Below are 22,187 nucleotides of genomic sequence, written 5' to 3'. Positions count from 1 at the left end.
CATCGCTGGAGCTCTGCCGCTGCTGTCCTGGAGGGACAGGAAAAGCACTGGTGTTGGTGGAGGGGAGGTGCCTTTTATGCTCTGCCTTTTCCTGTCCCATCAGGTCAGCAGGTGAGCAACCTCCAAGTGTATGCTGTCATGATGTCGGAGGGAAATGTGCATTTATGAGTGCAACAATTCAAAGAAGACCAAACGTCATGTGAGGACAAACCAAAGGAGCCTCGGCCACAAACCAACCAGGCAAACAACAGGATTGTGTTAGTGGGGCAAGTAGATAACTGAAATATAATAGAGGACTGAAGATTAACTGTCGAAGAGATCGCTTGCAGTTGTCAATTGTATAGGATCTATGCACACCATTTGCACGAAGCCCTGAAGATGCGCAAACCTTCCACTAGGAGGGTGCTGCAAATGCTAACCAATGATCACAAGGCTGATCGTGTGGCAATGTGTTAGAAAATTTTGACATGTGATGACGGCATGAATGGTACCTTCATTCTACCAATTGTCACAATGGATGAAACGTGGATGCCAGTTTTCAAACCTGCAACCAAATGACAGTTGGTGCAAGACAAGCACACTGACTCACTGCCACAAAATAAATTTCGGGTTACTGCCATGCTAAGAAGATGGTGGCTATATAATTGGATAGCAAAGGCATAATTTAATTGCATTTCAAAGGACACTGCAGTGATGCATGCATCCTATGAAGATGTTTTCATGAAGAAGTTGCTTCCTGCAGTGAAAGAAAAATGGCTACAAAAAGCTTCAGATATGGTCTTCCATCAAGACAACGCTCCACTTAATCAGGCAGCCTTTATTCAGGGGTTTGCTCCCAACAATTCTGAAGTGGTTCCTCATGCTTTCTACCCATCTGACCTTGCACCTAGCAATTTTTGGCTTTTTACAATGATAAAGGACACTATTCGTAGTGGAATTTTTTCCAATCATGCCACTCCTGTATCTGTTATTTTCCAAAGGGGAAACAGACCACTAAATAAGTGTTTGGAGCACGAAAGGATGTAGATCTTGTGAAAGGTGAATGCCACAGGGAGCTTATAATGACAATTTCTCCTTTCTGGGGTAAGCAGTTTTTAGGAAAAGAACTTGAATGCACCTTGTAGTCAGTCATTCCGATTATAGTGATCTGTTGCATGTATCTGTACAGTAGTTTTGGAGAAACTTGCACTTTATTAGTAGCAGCCACACACAGAGGGACAACATAAATTTGTCTTTCATATTCCCAAGCTGCAACTAGCCACAGCCAACCAACCTCCAGCCATTGATTGACAGCAGTTTGCCTATTACAGTATAGAGAGAGATAGCTCTCAATCAGTGGCTAGAGAATGGGCTGGGTGTGGCTAGCTGCAGCTCATGAATATCAAGGACTACTAGTCCCTCTGTGTGTAGCCGCTACTAATAAAATGCTAGTTTCTCCAAAACTACTGTTGCACAGAAACACAAGCAGATACATTGCTGTTATCAGTGTGACTGTCATTATCTTACGCTGCTGTCAGAGAGAGTTGCAAAAGATGGTGACAGATTCTCTTCAAGAAAATAGAGGAAGAGGGCTCAAATGGAGAAAAGAACAAACTAACACTAAATTCAGATCCCAAGCTAGAATAGATTTCCTTACATAGGGCTTTAACCCTTTTTAATCCAATTTTGGATTCTAAGGGGCTTGCTCTTTCTGCCATTATACAATGGTGCCATCTGCTGGCTAGAGCCAGTACTGCAGTATGTCGCATGCTGGAGAGGCCCCCGACCACAGAGCGGACGGCAATATACAGTAAGAATACCCTGCCGGACGTCTTCAGACATCAGAGCTGCACAGGCTTCAATTAGAATGTTGGAAGACGTCAAACAGTGGATTGGAAATATTTATTATCCATGCTCTGCCAGACAATAATCAAAATGGGTACTAAAGGCTTAGATCTGAATCTTTAGTGATTTTCGGCTTAGAGCCTTTTTTTAACCCTTTCTGAAGGAATTCAAGGATCTTTGGAACATTTCATACTTATAGATTCAGACTATCCTTTTTCCACCAAACACAGGCGTGCCATCAGGGGTCGCAGTGGTGACCCGGTCCCTGCGCTGAGGGGGCCCAGAGGCCACCATATACATATGCACATTTAGTGCATTACCAGCTGGTTGCGCTGTCGGCAGCACAGCAGCGATCACACGTCCAATGCGACCAGACAGAGAGAAAAACGACAGTGCAGAGGAGGAGGGAGACAGCTACACAGCCCGACAGGGAGTGGAGCACAAGGATGATGTCATCATTGTGCTGCTCCAACCTCCTGCTGTACATCAGCTGCATCTACTTGTCCTGCTGCTCTGCTCACACGGAGAAGTATTCCAGACCCAGGGGTATATGTGTGTGTATGTATGTATGTGTTTATTTAAGTGTATATATATATATATGTGTGTGTGTGTGTGTGTGTGTGTGTGTATGTATGTATATGTGTGTGTGTATATATGTCTATTTATTTCATATCAATATATCTCTCTCATATCTATATCCATCCAGCTCTCTATCTATGGCTGGTATAAGTTAAGGCTCATTTACACAGGATGAGTGTTAGGTGAACAATGCTTGGCGCTCGTCCCTGTGTCTCCACGCTCCTGTGCTCCTGCACGGGAGCTAGCCCAACTGGGTGGGTCACGGAGCGGCCAGTACTGGAGATGCACTCGGGCCCCTGAGCCTTTCAGTATGCCCCTGCACCAAGAAAGCGTCTTTCAAATTTTGGCATAAATACAGTAGAAGAAATTACATTCTTTTGGCTTTTCAAAAGAGTAGCTATTGCCTTTTCTAAAAGCCCTTGATTTGAGAGTCTTGACTTCTCAGAATCCAAGCCACCAGTCTCAACATCTTGATTTTCTAACACTGCACTGACTCGCAGACAAGATCCTCAATGAATGGAAGATGAATGAAGAAGATGGAATCACTCTTTTGTTCCACGAGGGGACAATCAAGATCACCATGGTCCTGCTCTCTTGACTCTCCTTCAGAACTAGAGGAATAAAGGGCAGAAGATGGAAGGCATAGGGCAAGTCCATTTTCAAGGCCTAAAATAAGTTGTCTAGGCTTACAGGATTTAGGTGTGGGATCCAGCAGCACTCACTGAAAAAATAAAGTCCAAATAGGATGGGGAGGAAAAACATGCACAGCCGTACTGGGGTCAGTGAACTCAAAAAGCACCCCAAAGTATAAGCAATCAATATAGGCATCCACCAGCATTGATGGTAGATAAAAATTCGGTCATATAATTTACGTGACAAATTGGTGAAATCTCATTTTTTAAGGAAGAGAAAACATCTGAGACGTTAGGCAATTTTCCTTGTTGTTGTTGCTCGTGCTGCGGAAATATGATAAAGCGGACACCTTTTGTCATCCGTCAATGGTTGAAAAATAAAAAATTAAGAAGAGATATTCCTGTGCATCGTCGTTTGTAGTCTAAATTACCTGTCCATGCGGTTCTGCATATGTCGGTGAAACGATAATTGAAGTTCGCTCACGCATCACCAAGCATAAAAGTACAATTCGTACAGAATAAAGATTTACCGATTCGGAAACATTTCTTAGACCAGAAGCACACAATCAATCAGTTACGCTATCGAGTTATAGATGATGTACCATTACCACCTAGGGGTGGTGACCAAGTAGCAATGTTAAAAAAGAACGAACTTAGGTGGATATACACGCTGAATACACTAGCACCTAATGGCTTGAATATTGTCTATCACTACATGCCATCTATCTGATTGTGTCAAAATTCTAAGTTTCCGCTTTACATCTCTGATATGAAGCCATTTTATTATGATTTTAAATTTATGGTCTTTGTTTGGTTACAGGTGTTATATTTTCTGTGTTCCGGTTTCTAATTCCTCCCAAATTATGAAAAGGGGTCCGCCTCTGAAAGTAGATATATTATCTATATTTTGCAATGTTGATAGGTTTTTCTATAAGCAACGTATTATTAATTATGAACTGTGTTCTGTGATATTATTAAATTATAACAATTAAATTGAATCACCTGGTTGGTCTTTCATGATATATATATTTATATTGTGATTAGATGCATTGGTTATTTAATAATTTTTTACATATTTTAATATACTATCAAGATTTTTAAATTATTTATTGCATATTTATCCTTATTAATTCTAAACTGGTATTTACAGTTTTAAAAATTATATTATAATACACACACACACACACACACACACACATTTTGATTCTATATAGCTTTTCCCCAGTTCGTCACCAAGTTTTTAGGAATTTGGCTGCCCGTTATTGATTGATTATTAATTGATTTATATGAATATTTAATTGACACACATTTAAAACCATCTTAATTGTTATCTTGATTAACTAAATGTTAGTATAAATCCATGCTGTGCGATTCTGCAGGCTTTCTCTCCATTGCGATATGTGTTATTTCCACTATGGGCATTGAGAATGCGCAATTGCCACCGCAGCCCTTGCCATTAGTGTATATTGCGAAATACTCACGGGAACTAGGGCTCTTGCCCATGCGCAGGATATTGTATGCCATCTTAAACAGTGCTGATACTGCGCATGCTCTATTTACATGCAGGTGCGTTCCCACTGGGATCCCACAGGGATATGTGTACCCTCGCACAGGTGCAAAACCTTCAGCTGGACGCTGCAGGAGGAGGGAGAGGTCTGGAACAAGGATCCTGGCACCTTGATATGAAAGTAATTCATGTTACACCTGTTATATGTCTGTATGTAATTATGCGATGGGCGGATAATTGATGCCCACTTGCTGGATGTCATATGTTTTTTGTATTTAATGTTGGAGTGTATATGGGTGATCACACTTGAAAAAGACCTTTAAGGTTGAAACGTTGCCCGTTCATCTTTTTAAATATGGAACAATAAAGGTTTGATATGGCGATGAGCGAGCATACTCGGTAGGGCGATTTACTTGAGAGCTTCGCCTTTTTCGAGTAACTGCTGGCTCGTCCCTGAAAATTAGGGGGGGGGGGGGGGGGTCGCAGGGAATCGGCCCTTCCGAATCGTCAGGGACGAGACAGCAGTTACTCGAAAAAGGCGATGCTTTCTCGAGTTGATCGCCTTACCGAGTATGCTCGCTCATCTCTAGTTTGATATAATTTTTATCTACAATCAATGCTGCCGGACTTCTATATTGATTGCATAGGCTTACAGGATTGTTCCTTGGGTTTAGAGAAAAGAAAACTGGGCATTATATATTTTTTCTGGTCACGAATAGATCTTTCTGAGGAAGATTCCCACTGGCTCATGATCATATTGAAAAAAAACAAGTGTGAGCAAGTCTATCTTCGCTAGTTCCGTAATTTAATTGTAGATCCCCATTAGGATGAGCCTCATGCCTGGCAATGTCGTCCAGTGTGCTACTTGTGCAATGTATGCGGTCCTTGATCAGCCGATCGAGGGTGCATACTGTTGTGCAAGATGCGTGCATGTCGCACATTTAGAAGCCCAAATCCTGGATCTAAATTGGCAACTCTGAGAGCCATTGACATCATGGAAAGCAGTTTGGTGCTCACTGAGCAGACACTCGCTGGGGTAGAGGCGGGGGCGGATGGTGGTACGGAAGAGCAGGGGGAGCAGGCAGTAAGCTGGGTGACAGATAGGAGGTGGGGTAGAGGGAAGGGGTAGAGGGAAGAGAACCAGGAAGGCTAGTCCTGAACTGGCACAACCCAACACGTCTGCAACGTTGGCAGATGAGGGGGCTGCCAATACAGAGCCAGCATCGCTGCAGCATGACATGCCCTCTGAACGCCAGGGAGATGACTGCTCCAGTCAGACGAGGACAGGGAGTGCAGGGCAGGCTACAAAGGTTCTAGTGGTGGGGGACTCAATTATAAGGGAGACAGATAGGGCAATCTGCCCTAAAGACCGGGATCGTCGAACAGTGTGTTGTCTTCCTGGCGCTCGAGTTCGAAACATCGTGGATCGGATTGACAGATTACTGGGAGGGGCTGGTGAGGATCCAGCGGTCATGGTGCACGTTGGCACTAATGAACAAATTAGAGGTCAATGGAGGGCCCTCAAAAATAATTTCAGGGACTTAGGATCCAAGCTCAGGGCGAGGACCTCCAGGGTAGTTTTCTCGAAAATACTACCTGCACCTAAAGCCACACTAGACAGGCAGCAGGATCTTAGGGAGGTAAACAAGTGGCTCCGAAGTTGGTGTAAGAAGGAGGGGTTTGGGTTCCTGGAGAACTGGGCTGACTTTGCTGTTGGCTACAGGCTCTACCGTAGGGACGGGCTGCATCTTAATGGGGAGGGTGCAGCTGTGCTGGAGGAGAAGATGGCTAGAAGGCTGGAGGAGTGTTTAAACTAGGGACTGGGGGGGGGAGAGGGCAAAATGAGAAATAGTGGGGTAGCCAGTGTAGCTAGCGACCTGGGTCTAAGCAAAGGGAGTGGGGGGGGGGGGGGTCGAGCAGGGGATGGGGTTAGTACAGTTAGAACTGTTAGATCAGCCAGTAGTACGAATAGCAACAAAAATGAATTTAAGAGAACAAAAAAAACTATATAAATTGTATGACCACGAATGCAAGAAGTCTGATCGGTAAAGTGGGTGAACGTGAAGCAAGAATGACTGATGCAAATTATGGTATAGTCGGAATAACGGAAACATGGCTTGATGATAAGTGTGATTGGGCGGCGAATTTACAGGGGTACAATCTCTTCAGAAGAGACCGTAGGAACCAGTAAGGGGGAGGGGTATGTCTGTACGTTAAATCGTACTTAAAGCCGAGACTACGGGAAGATATAGGAGTAGGAGATGATCAGGTGGAATCTCTGTGGGTAGAAATACAGGGAGAAAAAAAATAACAAAATCCTGATAGGGGTTTTCTATAGACCACCAAAAGCAACAGAAGACATTGAAAACTTACTACTAAAGCAGATAGAAGAGGTGTCAAACTGCAACAAAGTAATTATCATGGGGGACTTTAATTATCCAGATATAATATGGGAAAACGAAACCTGCAAATCTCACAGGGGTGATAAGTTCTTGAGAGCAATTAAAGATAATTACCTTAACCAACTCGTGCAGGAATCAACGAGAGGGAGGGCCATTCTGGACCTAGTACTAACTAACAAACTGGACCGAATAAAGGGGGTACAGGTTGTGGGGCACTTGGGGAACAGTGACCACAATATAATCAACTTCCAGCTGTCATTCAATAAGAAGCCTTATCAGGGAGCGACAAACAAACTAAACTTTAGTAAAGCAAAATTTGATCAGCTCAGAGCTACTATCGATAACATTAATTGGGACAACATCCTCAAAAATAACAGTACAGAGGATAAATGGGAAAAGTTTAAAAGGATCCTAATCACCTCATGTGAGCAGTTCATTCCCTTTAAAAGTAAAAGAATCTTAACTAAAAGGAAACCAATGTGGCTCGACAAGACATTAAGAGGGGCAATAAACGAAAAAAAAAAAAGCGTTCAAACTACTAAAGCAAGAAGGCAGCAAAGAAGCGCTAAAATCGTACAGGGAAAAAAACAAAATATGCAAAGATAGGATCAAAATTGCCAAGGAGGAGGCAGAAAGACTGATTGCCAAAGACAGCAAAAACAACCCAAAACTATTTTTCAACTATATTAACAGCAAAAGGATTTGCACCGAGAGCACTGGCCTTTTAACAAATAATGCAGGAGAAATCATTGAAGATGATGGAGGGAAGGCAAACCTATTAAATAGTTTCTTTTCAAGCGTATTCACAAACGAAAAGGAAATGCCACACGAGATGCAGGGGAATAAAATGAACCCCTCACAAAATAGGTCATACCTAACGCAGGAGGAAGTTAGGTATGGAAGGAGGAAGTGCGGAACCGATTAAAGAAGATTAAAATCGATAAATCGTCGGGCCCAGATGGAATACACCCGAGGGTACTGAGGGAACGAAGTGATGAGATAGCTAGGCCGCTATATCTAATATTTCTGGATACTATCAAAACCGGGATTGTACCATTCGATTGGCGCATTGCCAACGTGGTTCCAATTTACAAAAATGGGAGCAAAAGTGAGCCTGGTAACTACAGGCCGGTAAGTCTCACTTCAGTAATGGGAAAAATTTTCGAGGGGTTTCTGAGAGACGCCATCGACGAGTACCTCAAGGAGAACAAGGGAATAACTGCTCACCAGCATGGGTTCATGAAGGGTCGGTCATGTCAGACAAATTTGATCAGTTTCTACGATGAAGTAAGCTCTAGGCTGGACCAGGGAGAATCTATTGATCTCGTATATATGGACTTCTCTAAAGCATTTGATACCGTGCCACATAATAGGCTAATATACAAAATGAGACAGCTCGGATTGGGTGAAAACGTGTGTAATTGGGTAAAGAATTGGCTCAATGATAGAAAGCAGAGGGTGGTGATAAATGGTTTGTACTCTGATTGGGCCACAGTAGCTAGTGGGGTGCCACAGGGTTCAGTATTAGGCCCCATTCTGTTCAATATATTTATCAACGACTTGATAGAGGTAAAATATAAAATATTTGCAAATTACACAAAATTATACAATATAATCAATGCAACGGAGGACAATGTACGGCTACAAACAGACCTAGATAAGCTCGGGGCTTGGGCAGAAAAATGGCAAATGAAGTTCAATGTTGAAAAATGTAAGGTTATGCACATGGGCAGGAGAAACGGATGTCACCAATATACTCTAAATGGTATACTGCTAGAAAAAGGGAGATGGAAAAAGACCTGGGGGTACCAGTGGATTATAGACTAAACTGGAGTAACCAATGCCAGTCAGCTGCTGCAAAGGCTAATAAGGTCTTGGGGTGCATTAAAAGAGGTATAGGGGCGAAGGACGAGAACATTATCCTTCCATTATATAAGGCACTAGTCAGGCCCCACATGGAATACTGCGCACAGTTCTGGTCACCGGTGCTCAGGAAAGATATTACAGTATTGGAGGGGGTTCAAAGAAGAGCAACTAAACTAATACATGGAATGAAGGGACTGGAATACCCAGAGAGGTTATCCAAATTGGGATTATTTACTCTAGAAAAAAAGACGGCTAAGCGGTGATCAAATAACTATGTATAAATACATGATGGGACAATACAAGGATCTCTCCCATGATCTGTTTATACCCAGGACTGCGACGGTAACAAGAGAGCATCCGCTACGTTTAGAGGAAAGCAGGTTTCATCACCAACATATAAAGGGGTTCTTTACTGTAAGAGCAGTGAGACTGTGGAACTCTTTGCCTGAGGATGTGGTGATGGCAAAATCCATAGAGGAGTTTAAAAGGGGACTAGATGTTTTTCTGGAGCGGAAGGATATTACAGGATATAAATCTTAGGTTAATTGTTACCCCGGGTATACAGGCAGGTAGGAACTATTAGGGGTTGATCCAGGGAATAGTCTGATTGCCATTAGGGAGTCGGGAAGGAATTTTTTCCCCAAAAGGGATAATTGGCTTCTGCTCTTGGGGATTTTTGCCTTCCTCTGGATCAACAACACAGGAGGATAAACAGGCTGGACTAGATGGACATTGTCTTCATTCGGCCTTACGAACTATGTTACTATGCAAATATATTGTGGAAGCCGTTAACATGTACTGCTCAAATTGCACCACGTCTTGCAGGTCAGGGTGTCTGGTGCCTCCCTGATGGCAAGTGAAGGATACAGCACTTATATTGTCCGAGAACCCTTCATGCAAATGCCCCATCACAGACCCAGTGTACATCCACTTACTTTGGAAGATGTGCAAGTTTGTTTAGAATTAAGAAATGAAATTTCAAAAATAAAAATTTCCAACCTATTCTGACAAGATATTTTATTTAGGCAATACCCATCATGTGTTTTGTATTCTACGCCCCTAAAGACTTGCGGCCATGACTCCGACACAGCCCTGTTTAATTTTTTCATAAATCAATAGTACAGGGGAATAGAAAACACTTTGCAAATGGGAAGATGGAAAAATGCCTCTACAGCACCAAGTTTGTCAGATCTTTTAATAAGCCTTGTAACCAGGACTGAGAATTATGAGCCAAAGCCAAACATACATAGACAGCTGTTTCGAGGCAATTGCCCCTCATCAGTGTGCAGTTGCCTTGGCTATTGAGAGGCCTGTAGACGTAGGTCGGGAAAGGTATAGTTTGCCCTTGGGGAGAGCACCTAGATTGTGTAATAAGATTTTTAAGGCCATCCGTGTAATCTGAGTTCCCTATCCCCATGTTGGACATCAGACTGGCTTGCAAATGTGCAGAATGAGCAGGACGCTATGCTAATGCCATGGAATCATGATCATACTGTATGCCGAAAGAGCAGGAGACACTGTGGTGATACAAATCTTCAGAGAGGATGCTAGCGGGGATCCCAGATTGCCAAAGAAAGAGGAGCCGGCTAGGGAAACCTACTGGACATGCTGACCACAGAGTGCGGGAAAGGCCTTGGACCCCTGATCAAGCCCAACTGCGAGGCATCTTCTCCCTGACTTGTCCACAGCTGCCTATGTCCTCTTAGGGAAAGGAAGAACACTGGGCTGGGTGCGAGGGACCTTTAAAATTCTGTCTTCTTGTCTCTACAGAGGTTAGGGAACATCTTCCAGTTGTGCCTCATGATTGACAAAGTGGAAAATAACCTTACTGCAGGGTGTTCAAAACAAACTGACAATAAGGACACATTCACAAGTCACTTACCAAACAAATTGGATGCGTTTTCAGCTTTGTCCATTGTATCTGGCAGACATAATATAACATTATTAGGGAAAATATCTAAGTTACAGGGTTGTATAGCAAGAAGAAGGTTGTAATTATGGCATAGCAAGTACAGCAGTGCATCAGAATTTAATGTGATTATCTTCGGAAGAAAACCCATGTCCTTATGTTTTGAAGGGAATATGACTATCATAGAGAGGCTTCTTCTGCCGCTCGGGGACCCGACTGTATGAGCAACAACGGAAAGCAATTTTGCACAAGCAATTCCCATTCTAGTGGACTCAAATTGTCCCTGTAGTACATTAACAGCCATTGATCTTGGGCCTTCTTCACACAGGTGACAAAATCACGCAATTTAGTAGCGTTGCTACAAGGCTACAAATCACATGTATGAGAAGCCCATGGTTTCCTATGGGTTCCTTCACACATGCGATGTTTTGTAGCATGCAACAACCTGACACAAAAACCTCCTGGGCGATATGCCCCCGACTCGTGAGGTTTTGTAGCCCATGTTTCCTTATGGAGTCTTCCTCTCTGTTGCATCGTGCGGTGCGATGCAACTTTGACAGTAGCAAATGCTACTGCCAAAGCTATACTCCAAGCCCTAACTGCAAAAAAAAAAAAATTACACATACATCACATTTGACGCGCTGTCAGTCCGACCGCATCTTCTCCCCGGTTACCGGCACTGATCATCTTCTCTTTTGGCCGGTTATTCAAAAATCCCTGTCTCCTGGAAGCGCTGGCTGTGATTGGCTGACACTTAGCCAATCACAGCCAGTGCTCAATGAATGGCTGTGACTGAACCAATCACAGCCATTCACCGAGCACTGGCTGTGATTGACTGTCAGCCAATCACAGCCAGCGCTTCCAGAAGGCAGGGATATTTCAATTTTGTAGCGCTACAAAGTCGCATGTGGCTGTACAAAAGCGCGCGACTTTGTAGCATCGCATGCGAGGATTTTCGGGGGGGGGGGGGGGGCTTGAAATATAAGCCCTACCCCAAAAATAAGCTGTAACTAAAGGAGAAAAAAAAAACAAAAAAACCATACATCACCTCTTCCGCGCTGTTTTGGGGGCGCCGGTGCATCTTCTCCCCAGGTCTGGCACTGATCTTCTTATTCATCTTCTGGACAGGGATTGAAAAATCCCCGGCCAAAAGAGAAGAAGAAAATCAGTGCTGGGACCCGGGGAGAAGATGCGGCCAGGCTGACAGCGCGGGAGAGGTGATTGTATGTGTTTTTTTTTTCTTTTTTCAGGCAGTTAGGGCTTAGATTATAGCTTTGACAGTAGCATTTCCTACTGTCAAAGTTGCATCGCATGCAAACCGCGTTTTCGTGCGGTGCAACAGAGAGGAAGGCTCCATAGGGAAACATGGGCTACAAAACCTAGCGTGTCGCGGGCATATCACTGGACCTGCGAGGTTTGTGTGTCATTTTGTAGTATGCTACAAAACATCTCATGTGTGAAGGAACCCATGAGATTTTTCCGATATTGATCTGGCAATTTAATCTGTTTAGAGTTCTGTAATAGATTTTAATGCTGATACAACCCCAGTAAATAGATTTGGGTGTGGAATCCACTGAAAAATCTGCACCATTTTAGTACATGCAGATTATGTAATCGGTTTTGCAAATAAACATTAGTAGCATGTTAATTTTTGGCATTGAAATGCCAGGTGGCCACACACAAATGTGCCCCATGCATGCAAATCAACATTAAAGACCACAGCTCAGCCTGGAAGTTCTGCCGCAAATTAACACTTTCCAATCCACTGTTTGACGTCTAAAACATTATGATTTAAGGCTATACAGCTCTGATGTTGGAAGACATCCGTCGGGGTTCTCTTATTGTATATTGCCAGCCTCTCTGCTGTCGGAGCCTATCCAACGTGTCACCTCATGCTGTATTGGCTGTAGCCAGCATATAGTGCCATTGTATAACAGCAGAAAAAGAGTAAGCCCCCTAGGAAAACCAGGATACAAATTGGATTGGAAAGGGTTAAACTGTCAGATTTATGTGGGAAAATAAAAAAATTGATGTAGATCTGACAGATAAAGATCATGTGAACACACCAAGGAAGGTTGGAAAATTTATATATTTTATGCATTTTCTACGTTTAGTGCTCATTTAAATAAACATGACAGCAACTACATTACAATTTTCTACTTACATCAGGAAATAGTCAAGGTCTTACTTACCCGAATTGCAGCACGGTTACAGTAGACACGTTTGATAGCAAGCCATGTTGGCAAATCAAGCATGTTCTGCAATGCCTCTTCATCCAGCTGCAAGTCTGTCAACTGCCCCTCACCCCGGAGGGTGCTCAAATTTATTTGCTCTGGTGACAAGTTCTTGGTGAATCTTCAGAAAGAAAGGAAGCATGCACAAGTGTAACATTTATTAAAATATACTTTAAGAAGGTTTAAAGAGATTTAATAAACTTTACCATTTCATCAAGCATGGCAAACAATAAGTGAATCATACTGTGAAACCTGCTGAACATCCATTAACAATATAATCCAATAAAACTTGACTTGTGGAATCAGTCAGAACAATGAAAAATAAGAATGCAGATATCCTGGAACCAGAGGCAGCTGTGTTACTTCGCCTCAGTATCCTCTCCTCAGTGCATTTGTAACAAACTATGGGAACCTCCAGGAGCCAAACTTCATGAAGACTGCAATTAACAGGCCTAGATTGCCAATAGCCGCACATGCGCAGAATAAAAGTTGCAGGGACGATGGAGAAAGTAAACAATGGGGCAGATTTACTACTGCAAATATGCCAGAAAACATGGTTTGCACCACCATATTTATCAAGTGTTTTAAGACAGACACTTTCTACGACTCGTTTGGCAAAGAGGTGTGGCTTTGTCAAAACAGAGCATGGCCGAAATGCAATATTGTGTGCAAAAATTTTTGATACACTTTTTCTTGGCATAAGGGGGAATAAAATTAGACAGTCTAAAGATCTATCATTCAGCAGAGTCAGTGTGTTAATCAGGCACATGTTAAGGCCTCATGTCCACGGGCAAATTGGAATTTTCAAATCCGCATGGGTGACCCGCACGCATGATTCGTGCCCACAGGGATGCATTGGACACCCGCAGGTAATTAAAATATCTGCGGATGTAATTTTTCCCTGACACGCGGATCACACGTGCGGGGAAAACACCGGCAGCGTGCTCCATCTTTGTGTGTGGCTTCCACTGAAGTCTATAGGAGCCGTCCGCTCCCGCGGCACATCCGCAGCTGGTATTGTGCTGTGCCGCAGGATCGCAAGAAAGCAGGTATTCAAAAAATAAAAATGTGCGCGGAACATCCGCCAGGCCAAAGAAAGAAGACCCGGTCGCGACGTAGGGCAGATCCGCAGCATCCGGACAGGTGAATATATGGGATTTTCTGGCCTCATATCTGCAGGAAAGGAGGGACCTGCTGCAGGATTCTGTATAGAGAATCTGTGCGGTCCCGAATTTTCCCGTGGACATGAGGCCTAAGGCCGCATGCAGACGGCCGGGTCAGATCCGGCTACGAGAATTCTCGCAGCAGGACACGTCCTGCGCCCCTGCAGGGACCAGCACGTACTCACCTGCTTCCGTGGCTCCGGCTGTTTGAGGTGTTGGCTGCCGGGCAGCCGGCGCATGCGCAGACCGTAGCCGGCGGCCGGGGAGTGAGATTACTGTGCGGGGCTCTGCGATTTGTTTGCCGTGTGAGATTTCAAATCGCGGCCGTCTGCCTAGGATTGCGTTTGCTAATGCAATCCTATGGCAGCTTCCACGGGCGGAAATTCTGCAGGAAATCCGGCCATGGAATTTCCGCCCGTGTGCAGGAGGCCTAAGTCTGGCAAAATTTACACTGCCTGTTAGGCCTCTGGCAACTTGAACAACTTGAACTGGACAGCGCACGGACACCTGTCTGATTTACATATAGGCTTTACAGTGATACATCCTATTTCTCGTCCCTGATATGGACAGGTCCACATGCATAGCCTGTGTGCAGCACGTGAATTAACATGGAGGACCAGGAAGAAGCTGTAGCTGAGCCCCAGACAGCGCTTCTAGAAGTATACTTTTTTTTTCTGCGGTTAGGGCTTACTTTAAGAGTGTGGCTTATATTTCAACCCCCCCCCCCCCCCCCCGGAAATCCTCGCATGTGCTGCTACAGAGTTATGGTATTGCCGCGAGAAGATCCAGCGATATCGCATGGGCCAGCGGTGTGATATCACTGCGATTCTCGTGGCGATGCCGTGTCGCCCCTGTGAAGGAGGTCTAAAGAGCATGTATTTTTACACTGTTTTTCCTAAGTGTCTTATAGAACACATGTTCCTTCTTTCCAGTACCACACCTAAGATAATTCTTAGACAAACTAAGTACAAAAGTCGCTCACCACTGCCTCCAACCCTAAACACCTAAACACAGCAAACAATATGAAAAAAAAAGCCCAATCTCTCCAAAGTTAGTAAATAAAATGAACAATTGTTGCGCTTCACTGGGCATCCAAATAGAAATCAACCAGTTACAAACCTTTTCTTTAGATCCACAAGCAATGTGTGAAATGGTGATAATTGTCAACTTTACCTTTATTTAGATCCCCAGTGAAACACAATTGTTCATTTTACCAATTTAAAGTTTGACTGAGACAAACACTTCCTTTGCTGAGGCAGTCCGTACCCAGAGCAGTTGGTACCAAAGCGTACACATGGTTTTACTACAAATTGCCACAATTTTGCAATGTCGTTTTTGGCCACTTGGACAGGTGAAGCCCACTGAAAATACTGGTATATCTTTCACCTATCCAAGCTATGCTGCTGAAAACTGTGTGGTTCTCACCCATGTGCAAGCAACTTTAAAGTTAACATTTCTAGGGAATTTTCGAAAGATAGACCATTCTTGGGATAAGCCAATATTTGGCTTGTGTGAGTCCAGATTTCAGGACCCCAAGCAATCCGGTGATCAGCATGTAATAGAGATAAAGGAGCAGAGCAGTCCCAAGCATAGGATCCTCACTATTCAACTATTGATGACCTATTCTGAGGATAGATCATCAATAGCATTTGCACAGACATACCTTGACTATACAAACTCTATTACAATTTTCTATACCAAGGATCTAAGCGGGACTTCTTAGTGCATTGTGGACATTTTATTATGGAATCTCAGCTTTCAAATAATACCATGATCAATAAAATATTTGGAATTAATCATTCATTTGATTTCATGATGCAGGAAGAAAAGGTGTTGTTTTTCCTCGTGTGCGTGCAAGCCCATGTTAAAGAGGTTGTCCCGCGCCGAAACGGGTTTTTTTTTTTTTTCAACCCCCCCCCCCCGTTCAGCGCGAGACAACCCCGATGCAGGGGTTAAAAAAGATCACCGGACAGCGCTTACCTGAATCCCCGCGCTCCGGTGACTTCTTACTTACCCGGTGAAGATGGCCGCCGGCATCTTCTCCCTCGGTGGACCGCAGGGCTTCTGTGCGGTCCATTGCCGATTCCAGCCTCCTGATTGGCTGGAATCGGCACGTGACGGGGCGGAGCTACACGGAGCTACACGGAGCCCCATTGAGAAAAGCAGAAGACCCGGACTGCGCAAGCGCGTCTAATTTGGCCATTAGACGGCGAAAATTAGACGGCAACCATGGAGACGAGGACGCCAGCAACGGAGCAGGTAAGTGATTAACTTTTGATAACTTCTGTATGGCTCATAATTAATGCACAATGTACATTACAAAGTGCATTAATATGGCCATACAGAAGTGTATAGACCCACTTGCTGCCGCGGGACAACCCCTTTAACATCAGGTTTTGTTGTCATTTTAAATATGCATATGCAGGGGAATTCTCTTTGTGAGTATAACCAGAAGCAACCCCTGACGTGTCTATCAAGGTTTAATGGCCGCATACACCAAATGTAACATAGCATGTGAGGTCGAAAGAAGTCATGCCCATCCAGTTCAGCCTATAACCCCCCAATGTTGATCCAGAGGAAGGACAACCAAAACAATGAGGTAGAAGCCAAAATTTCACATTTAAGGGAAAACAAATTCCTTACAGACTCCAATCTGGAAATCGTAACAATGCCTGGATCAACAACCCATCTGAAGTTATTGATGACTATAATATATAGTATTGTAAAGCTCAAGGAAGTAGTCCAGGCCCGTCTTGAACTCTTATCGAATTTGCCATCGCCACATCCTCAGGCAGAAAATTCAATAGTCTCACTGCTCTCACAGTAAAGAACCCCCTTCTATGTTGGTGTTAAAAGTTTCTTTCCTCTAGATGCAGAGGATGTCCCCTTATTGCAGCCACAGCCCTTAGGTCATGGGAGTGATTTCTAAATGGTGCCCTGTTATATCTATATAATATCTATCATGAAAGCCCTCACTGACTGACTGACTGACTCACCATTCTTTAGGTCCTAAATAGGAAAAGTAAAGGGGTCACAACTCAATTATTCAATGCCAAGTTCAAAAGTATTGGCAACCCTATGTAATGAACTTAATCTAATTATCTAACTTCCCGGAGTCGCACAAACATGAAATTTGGCGCAAACATTCTTTAGGTCCCAAATAGGAAAAGTAAATGAGTCACAACTCAAAAATTCAATGCTAATTACAAAATAATTGGCACCCGTATGTAATGTACCTCATCTAAGTCATTAACTTTCCAGTGTCGTACAAACATGAAATTTGGCACAGCCAGTCTTTGCGTCCTAAATAGGAAAAGTAAAGAGGGGGGTGGTGGGGAGGGGGTCACAATTTGATTATTCCCTGCTAAGTGCAAAAGTATTAGCACCCCTATGTAATGTACCTAATCTAATTATCCAACTTCCCGATGCCGTACAAACATGAAATTTGGCATGACCATTCTTTAGTTCCTAAATAGGAAAAGTAAAGGGGGTCACAACTTGATTATTCAATGCTAAGTGCAAAAGTATTGGCATCCCCATGTAATATAAATTCCCGATGTTGTACAAGCATGACATTTGGCACAAGCATTCTTTAGGTCCCAAATAGGAAAAGCAAAGGGGTCACAACTCGATTATTCAATGCCAATTGCAAAAGTAATCGCACCTCTATGTAATACTTTAGGCCCTAAATGAGGAGAATGGAAGGGGTGGCACATTCTGCAGAGGGACATTGGTACATGCAGCCTGAGGAGAATCTAACGCTACTATATATATATATATATATATATATATATATATATATATATATATATACACGTATTTTATTCCTCAGTTCCTCTAAAATAACCTTAACTTCATAACATTTTCTGTGCGAACAACACGTAAACACCTGTATCAAATTAATTTAAGTGAAGACGAGTATATCAGCAAGTTTATACATAGCTGTTCGGTTGTCTCTCATTCGTCTTTTTTCTAAACTAAATAACCCCAATTTTGATAATCCCTCTGGGTATCGTAGTCCACCCATTCCATTTATTACTTTAGTTGCCCGCTTTTGTACCCACTCAACCTCTGCTATGTTCTTGAGTACCAGTGCCCAAAACTGTACAGTATTCTATGTGACTTGTAATGAGAAAGAACAATGTTCTCGTCAGGTGCCCTAAAACCACTTTTGATGCACGCCATAATTCTATTTACCTAGGCAGCAGCTGTTTCACATTGATTGCTCCAGTTAACTAAAATCCCCAAGTCTCTTTCCATATCAGTTTTGCCTATTTAGTATGTAATGATTTCCTATTTAGTATGTAATGGTGACATGTATTTCCCCTGTCCATGTGCATAACCTTATATCAGTATTATACCTCATTTGCCACTTTTCTGCCCAAGCCCACAACTTATCCAGATCACCTTGCAACAGCCTTGTGTTCTCTTGTGTTAATTTCTTTACATAGTTTTGTATCATCTGCAAATATTGATATTTTGCTGTGCAATCCTTCTACCAGGTCATTGATGAATATATTAAAAAGAATAGGGCCCAAAGCCGACCCTTGTTGTACCCTAATAGTAACGGTGACCTAATCAAAGTATGTACCAATTATAACTACTCTCTGCTTTCTATCATTGATCTAGTTATTTACCCACATACACACATTCTCGCTAGGCCGAGTATTCTCATTTTATATACCATCCTTTTTATGCAGCAAAGTATCAAACGCTTTGGAAAAGTCCAGATACAAAAGATCCAATGACTCTTCCCAGCCCTGTCTAGAACTTACCTCCTCATAGAAGCTGATCAGGTTGGTTTGACAGGAGCCTTCTCTCATAAACCCATGCTGATATGCAGCCATTTTCCTTGAGGTACTCCAGGACAGCATCTCACAGAAATCTGTCAAATATTTTACCCACAATAGAAGTAAGAATTTCCAGGTTTACTTTTTCACCCCTTTTTGAATAATCAGCACCACATTGGTGATGTGCCAATCCAGTGGAACAGACCCCAACACTATAGAGCCCTTAAATTTAAGAAACAAGGGTCTATCTATCACATTACTTAATGTTATGGTATGCCTATTCTGAGTGAAACAAATAACCCAGTGTGCCAATTCCTTGACAAAGATGTGCCTTAGATTCTAGAAATTGTTAATTTGTCTGTGGAGTTCTTAGTATGCAAGTGTTGAAACTCTAAGCCTGGGTCCACACAGGGCGGATTTGCCGCGGAAATTCTGTCCGGAATTTCGCCGCGGCAAATCCGCCTGCGGCAGCTAATCCCGGGATTAGCCAGCCATGTGGACAAGATTTCTCAGAAATCTCGTCCACACGGGACGGCGAATCCGCCGCGGCAAAGCCAGCAGAAGCCGGCACTGCGGCGCAGATTAGCCGGCCGCAGCATGCTCATTCTTTTTCTTCCTCCACTGTGGCCGCGCTCTCCTCTATGGGAGCGCCGGCCGCAGCGGAAGAGCGAGCGGCCGGGCCGCTTCAAAACCCGCGGGTTTTGAAGCAGTGCTTCTCCTAACGGAAATCTTGCGGTTTTTCGCTGCGGCCAAAACCGCGAGATTTACACCGGGAATCCGGCGTGTGAGAACCCAAGCTAAGGGCTCCCTCACATTGGCGATCGCGATATCGCCGCAAGATAAATCACAGCAAAAAAAAACAAAACACTATTTTGCTTACAAGATGTCTGAGCATCAGTGCTGCTTTTTCTCGTAAAAACATCACCTCCACTTGCGATTTTCTCGCTCGTTTTTCGCAAGATATAATAGGAGTTTCTAATGTTAAAAAAGTATCACACAAAAATCGCAAGTTCGTACTTTGCGATGCGAAAAAAAGGAGGATCCATAGTGAAACACAGAAGACAAAAAAAAGCAAAAACGCAGAAAGATAGGACATGCTGCGATTTTCAAATCTCAAAAAACATTGCACGAGTGAAAACATCACAGATGTGAATGAAACTATTGAAAAGAATTTCATAATTCATAAAAGAGTTTCATAATCCTGCATTTTCACTCACTCTCAAGTCGCGCAATTTTATCGCAAATGTGGAAGCACTCTAACAAGGAGGCATACATTTGCAGAAACTGCTCCATAGCCCATTTTCATTTATGTGCCATATATGCCATAATGTAGCTCACATTACGCCTTGGAGGTAGACCAAAATAACAGAGTGTCATTTGAATTAACTTTATTGTTGTCCAGGAAGCCTGTCCAATAAACTACAAAGTCCTCCGACTTTGTTAGATATGTGGGAAACCTCCAAAACAGAGTCCCAGTCTGCAGGGATTGGTTTTTAACTGTTACTAGGGCATAGTCCAAAATGGCCATCAGCCTCTACATCAAGCTGGCAGACCATGAAATAAAAGCAATGACTCATTCACTCCAGAATAGCGGGTAGACTGCCTCACATTATCAGGTAGAAACAGCACAGCAGAGCAACTTTATCTCCATCAACTACAAAATGACTCTAGTTGCAGCAGACTGTGGTGTTTGCAGCATGGAGTGATTTCATTCAGGGTTTTAAAGTGACATTAAAGGGGTTCTGTCATTAGGAAATATAAAAAAACAATAATAAAAAAACAAAAAACAATACTTACATACTCCTCCCCAGACAGGCTTATTACCTCATCTTCTGGCTCCTCCAGTCCACTGGGCCCCCTCACCACAAGCTGGCCGGACCCTCTTCTTCCTGTTATGCAACGTCCATTCTCTGCATTCTCTTTCCTGCAGGTCAGTGTACGTAACATCACTAGTGACGCAGCGTTCACTGCCTAGCAGAGAATTCCGAGCTGTTGCCAAGACAGCGATGCACGCTAACTCATCGCGAGTGTCCATATACTATTGCAGCGAGACAGTGCGCATGTGCAGTGGGGTAGTTGGAGGGAAAAAATTTTCTAGTGATATCTTCTGGGGGACCCTCCTTAAAGTTGCCAATTGGTAAGAAAATGAGGTTCCCAAAGTTTCAGATGATTTGGATAACATTAACCCGTGCCTCATCATCCTTGAAGTTATGATTTTAGGGCATTTTTGTTAAAAAAAAAAAAATCCCACAGTTCTGCTATAAAATGAAAACTATTTGTCCTAGAAACCTGATCATGGTCTCATTCTATTGATAATGTTCTTGCTTACAAATATTACTTTAATCTCTTTTTGGCTGTGACTCATAGAATTAACCCCTTCCCGGGGTATGTATGAAGAGAGGTTACGTGGCAACCTCTCTTCATACAGTGCGGGCGTCAGCTGTTTATAACAGCTGACACCCGCGGGCAATAGCCGCGAGCGGCCGATCGCGGCTATTAACCATTTAAATGCCGCTGTCAATTCTGACAGCGGCATTTAAATCCCCCGAATTCGGGGGTCCCGCACGGCCCCCCCCGCGGTGAGATCGGGGGAGCAGTGCAGGTGTCATGGCAGCCGGGGGCCTAATGAAAGGCCCCAGGGCTGCCTTAACAGACTGCCTATGAAGCCATCCCCGTGGGGTGGCTTCACAGGCTGCCTGTGAAAAAGCAGTATGACGTAATGCTATAGCATTACGTCATACTGCAGGAGCGATCAAAGCATCACATATTAAAGTCCCCCAGGGGGACTTCAAAGCAATGTAAAAAAAGAATCAATAAAGTTTTTTTTAATTGAAAAAAAAAAAGTTGCAAAAGTTTAAATCACCCCCCTTTTGCCATATCTATTATTAAAAAAATCTAAATAATAAATTAAAAATATGTATTTGGTATCGCCACGTCCGTAAAAGTCCGATCTATCAAAGTAGCGCATTATTTTTCCCGCACAGTGAACGTCGTCTGAAAGAAAAAATAAAGAACGCCAGAAATACACTTTTTTAGTTACCCTGTCTCCCAGAAAAAACGCAATAAAAAGCGATCAAAAAGTCGTATGTACTCCAAATTGGTACTACCAGAAACTACAGAACATCCCGCAAAAAATGAGCCCTTGCTCAACTAAGAAGCAACCCACAATTCATTACCTTAATCAAACGCCACAGGGGGCACTACCTCTGCAAACATAGGTGGACACTCAACTCCTACCTAGCTTATACTATAAAACAAATTATGCAAAAACCCAGCGAACG

General features: G+C 43.3%; 1 protein-coding gene across 6 annotated transcripts in view; it reads right to left on the bottom strand.

The window, feature by feature from the left end:
• BLTP3A (bridge-like lipid transfer protein family member 3A) overlaps window positions 1-22,187 on the bottom strand; it is a 243,303-nt gene that overhangs the window by 188,857 nt on the left and 32,259 nt on the right. For all 6 annotated transcript variants that reach the window (XR_010793253.1, XM_066608943.1, XM_066608930.1 and 3 more), the window contains exons 2-3: window positions 12,912-13,074; window positions 10,693-10,731 (exon numbers count right to left, since the gene is read on the bottom strand). Coding sequence is in view for 5 of the 6 variants with exons in the window: in XM_066608943.1 (XP_066465040.1) it covers window positions 10,693-10,731; window positions 12,912-13,074 (202 nt within the window). In the remaining variant the exon portion in view is untranslated. The remainder of the gene's footprint in view (window positions 1-10,692; window positions 10,732-12,911; window positions 13,075-22,187) is intronic.

Source organism: Eleutherodactylus coqui, chromosome 1 (assembly GCF_035609145.1).
Source record: "Eleutherodactylus coqui strain aEleCoq1 chromosome 1, aEleCoq1.hap1, whole genome shotgun sequence".
Taxonomy (NCBI): domain Eukaryota; kingdom Metazoa; phylum Chordata; class Amphibia; order Anura; family Eleutherodactylidae; genus Eleutherodactylus; species Eleutherodactylus coqui.
The sequence above is the reverse complement of the archived record's forward strand: the minus strand, read 5'-3'. Positions and strand labels throughout refer to the sequence as shown.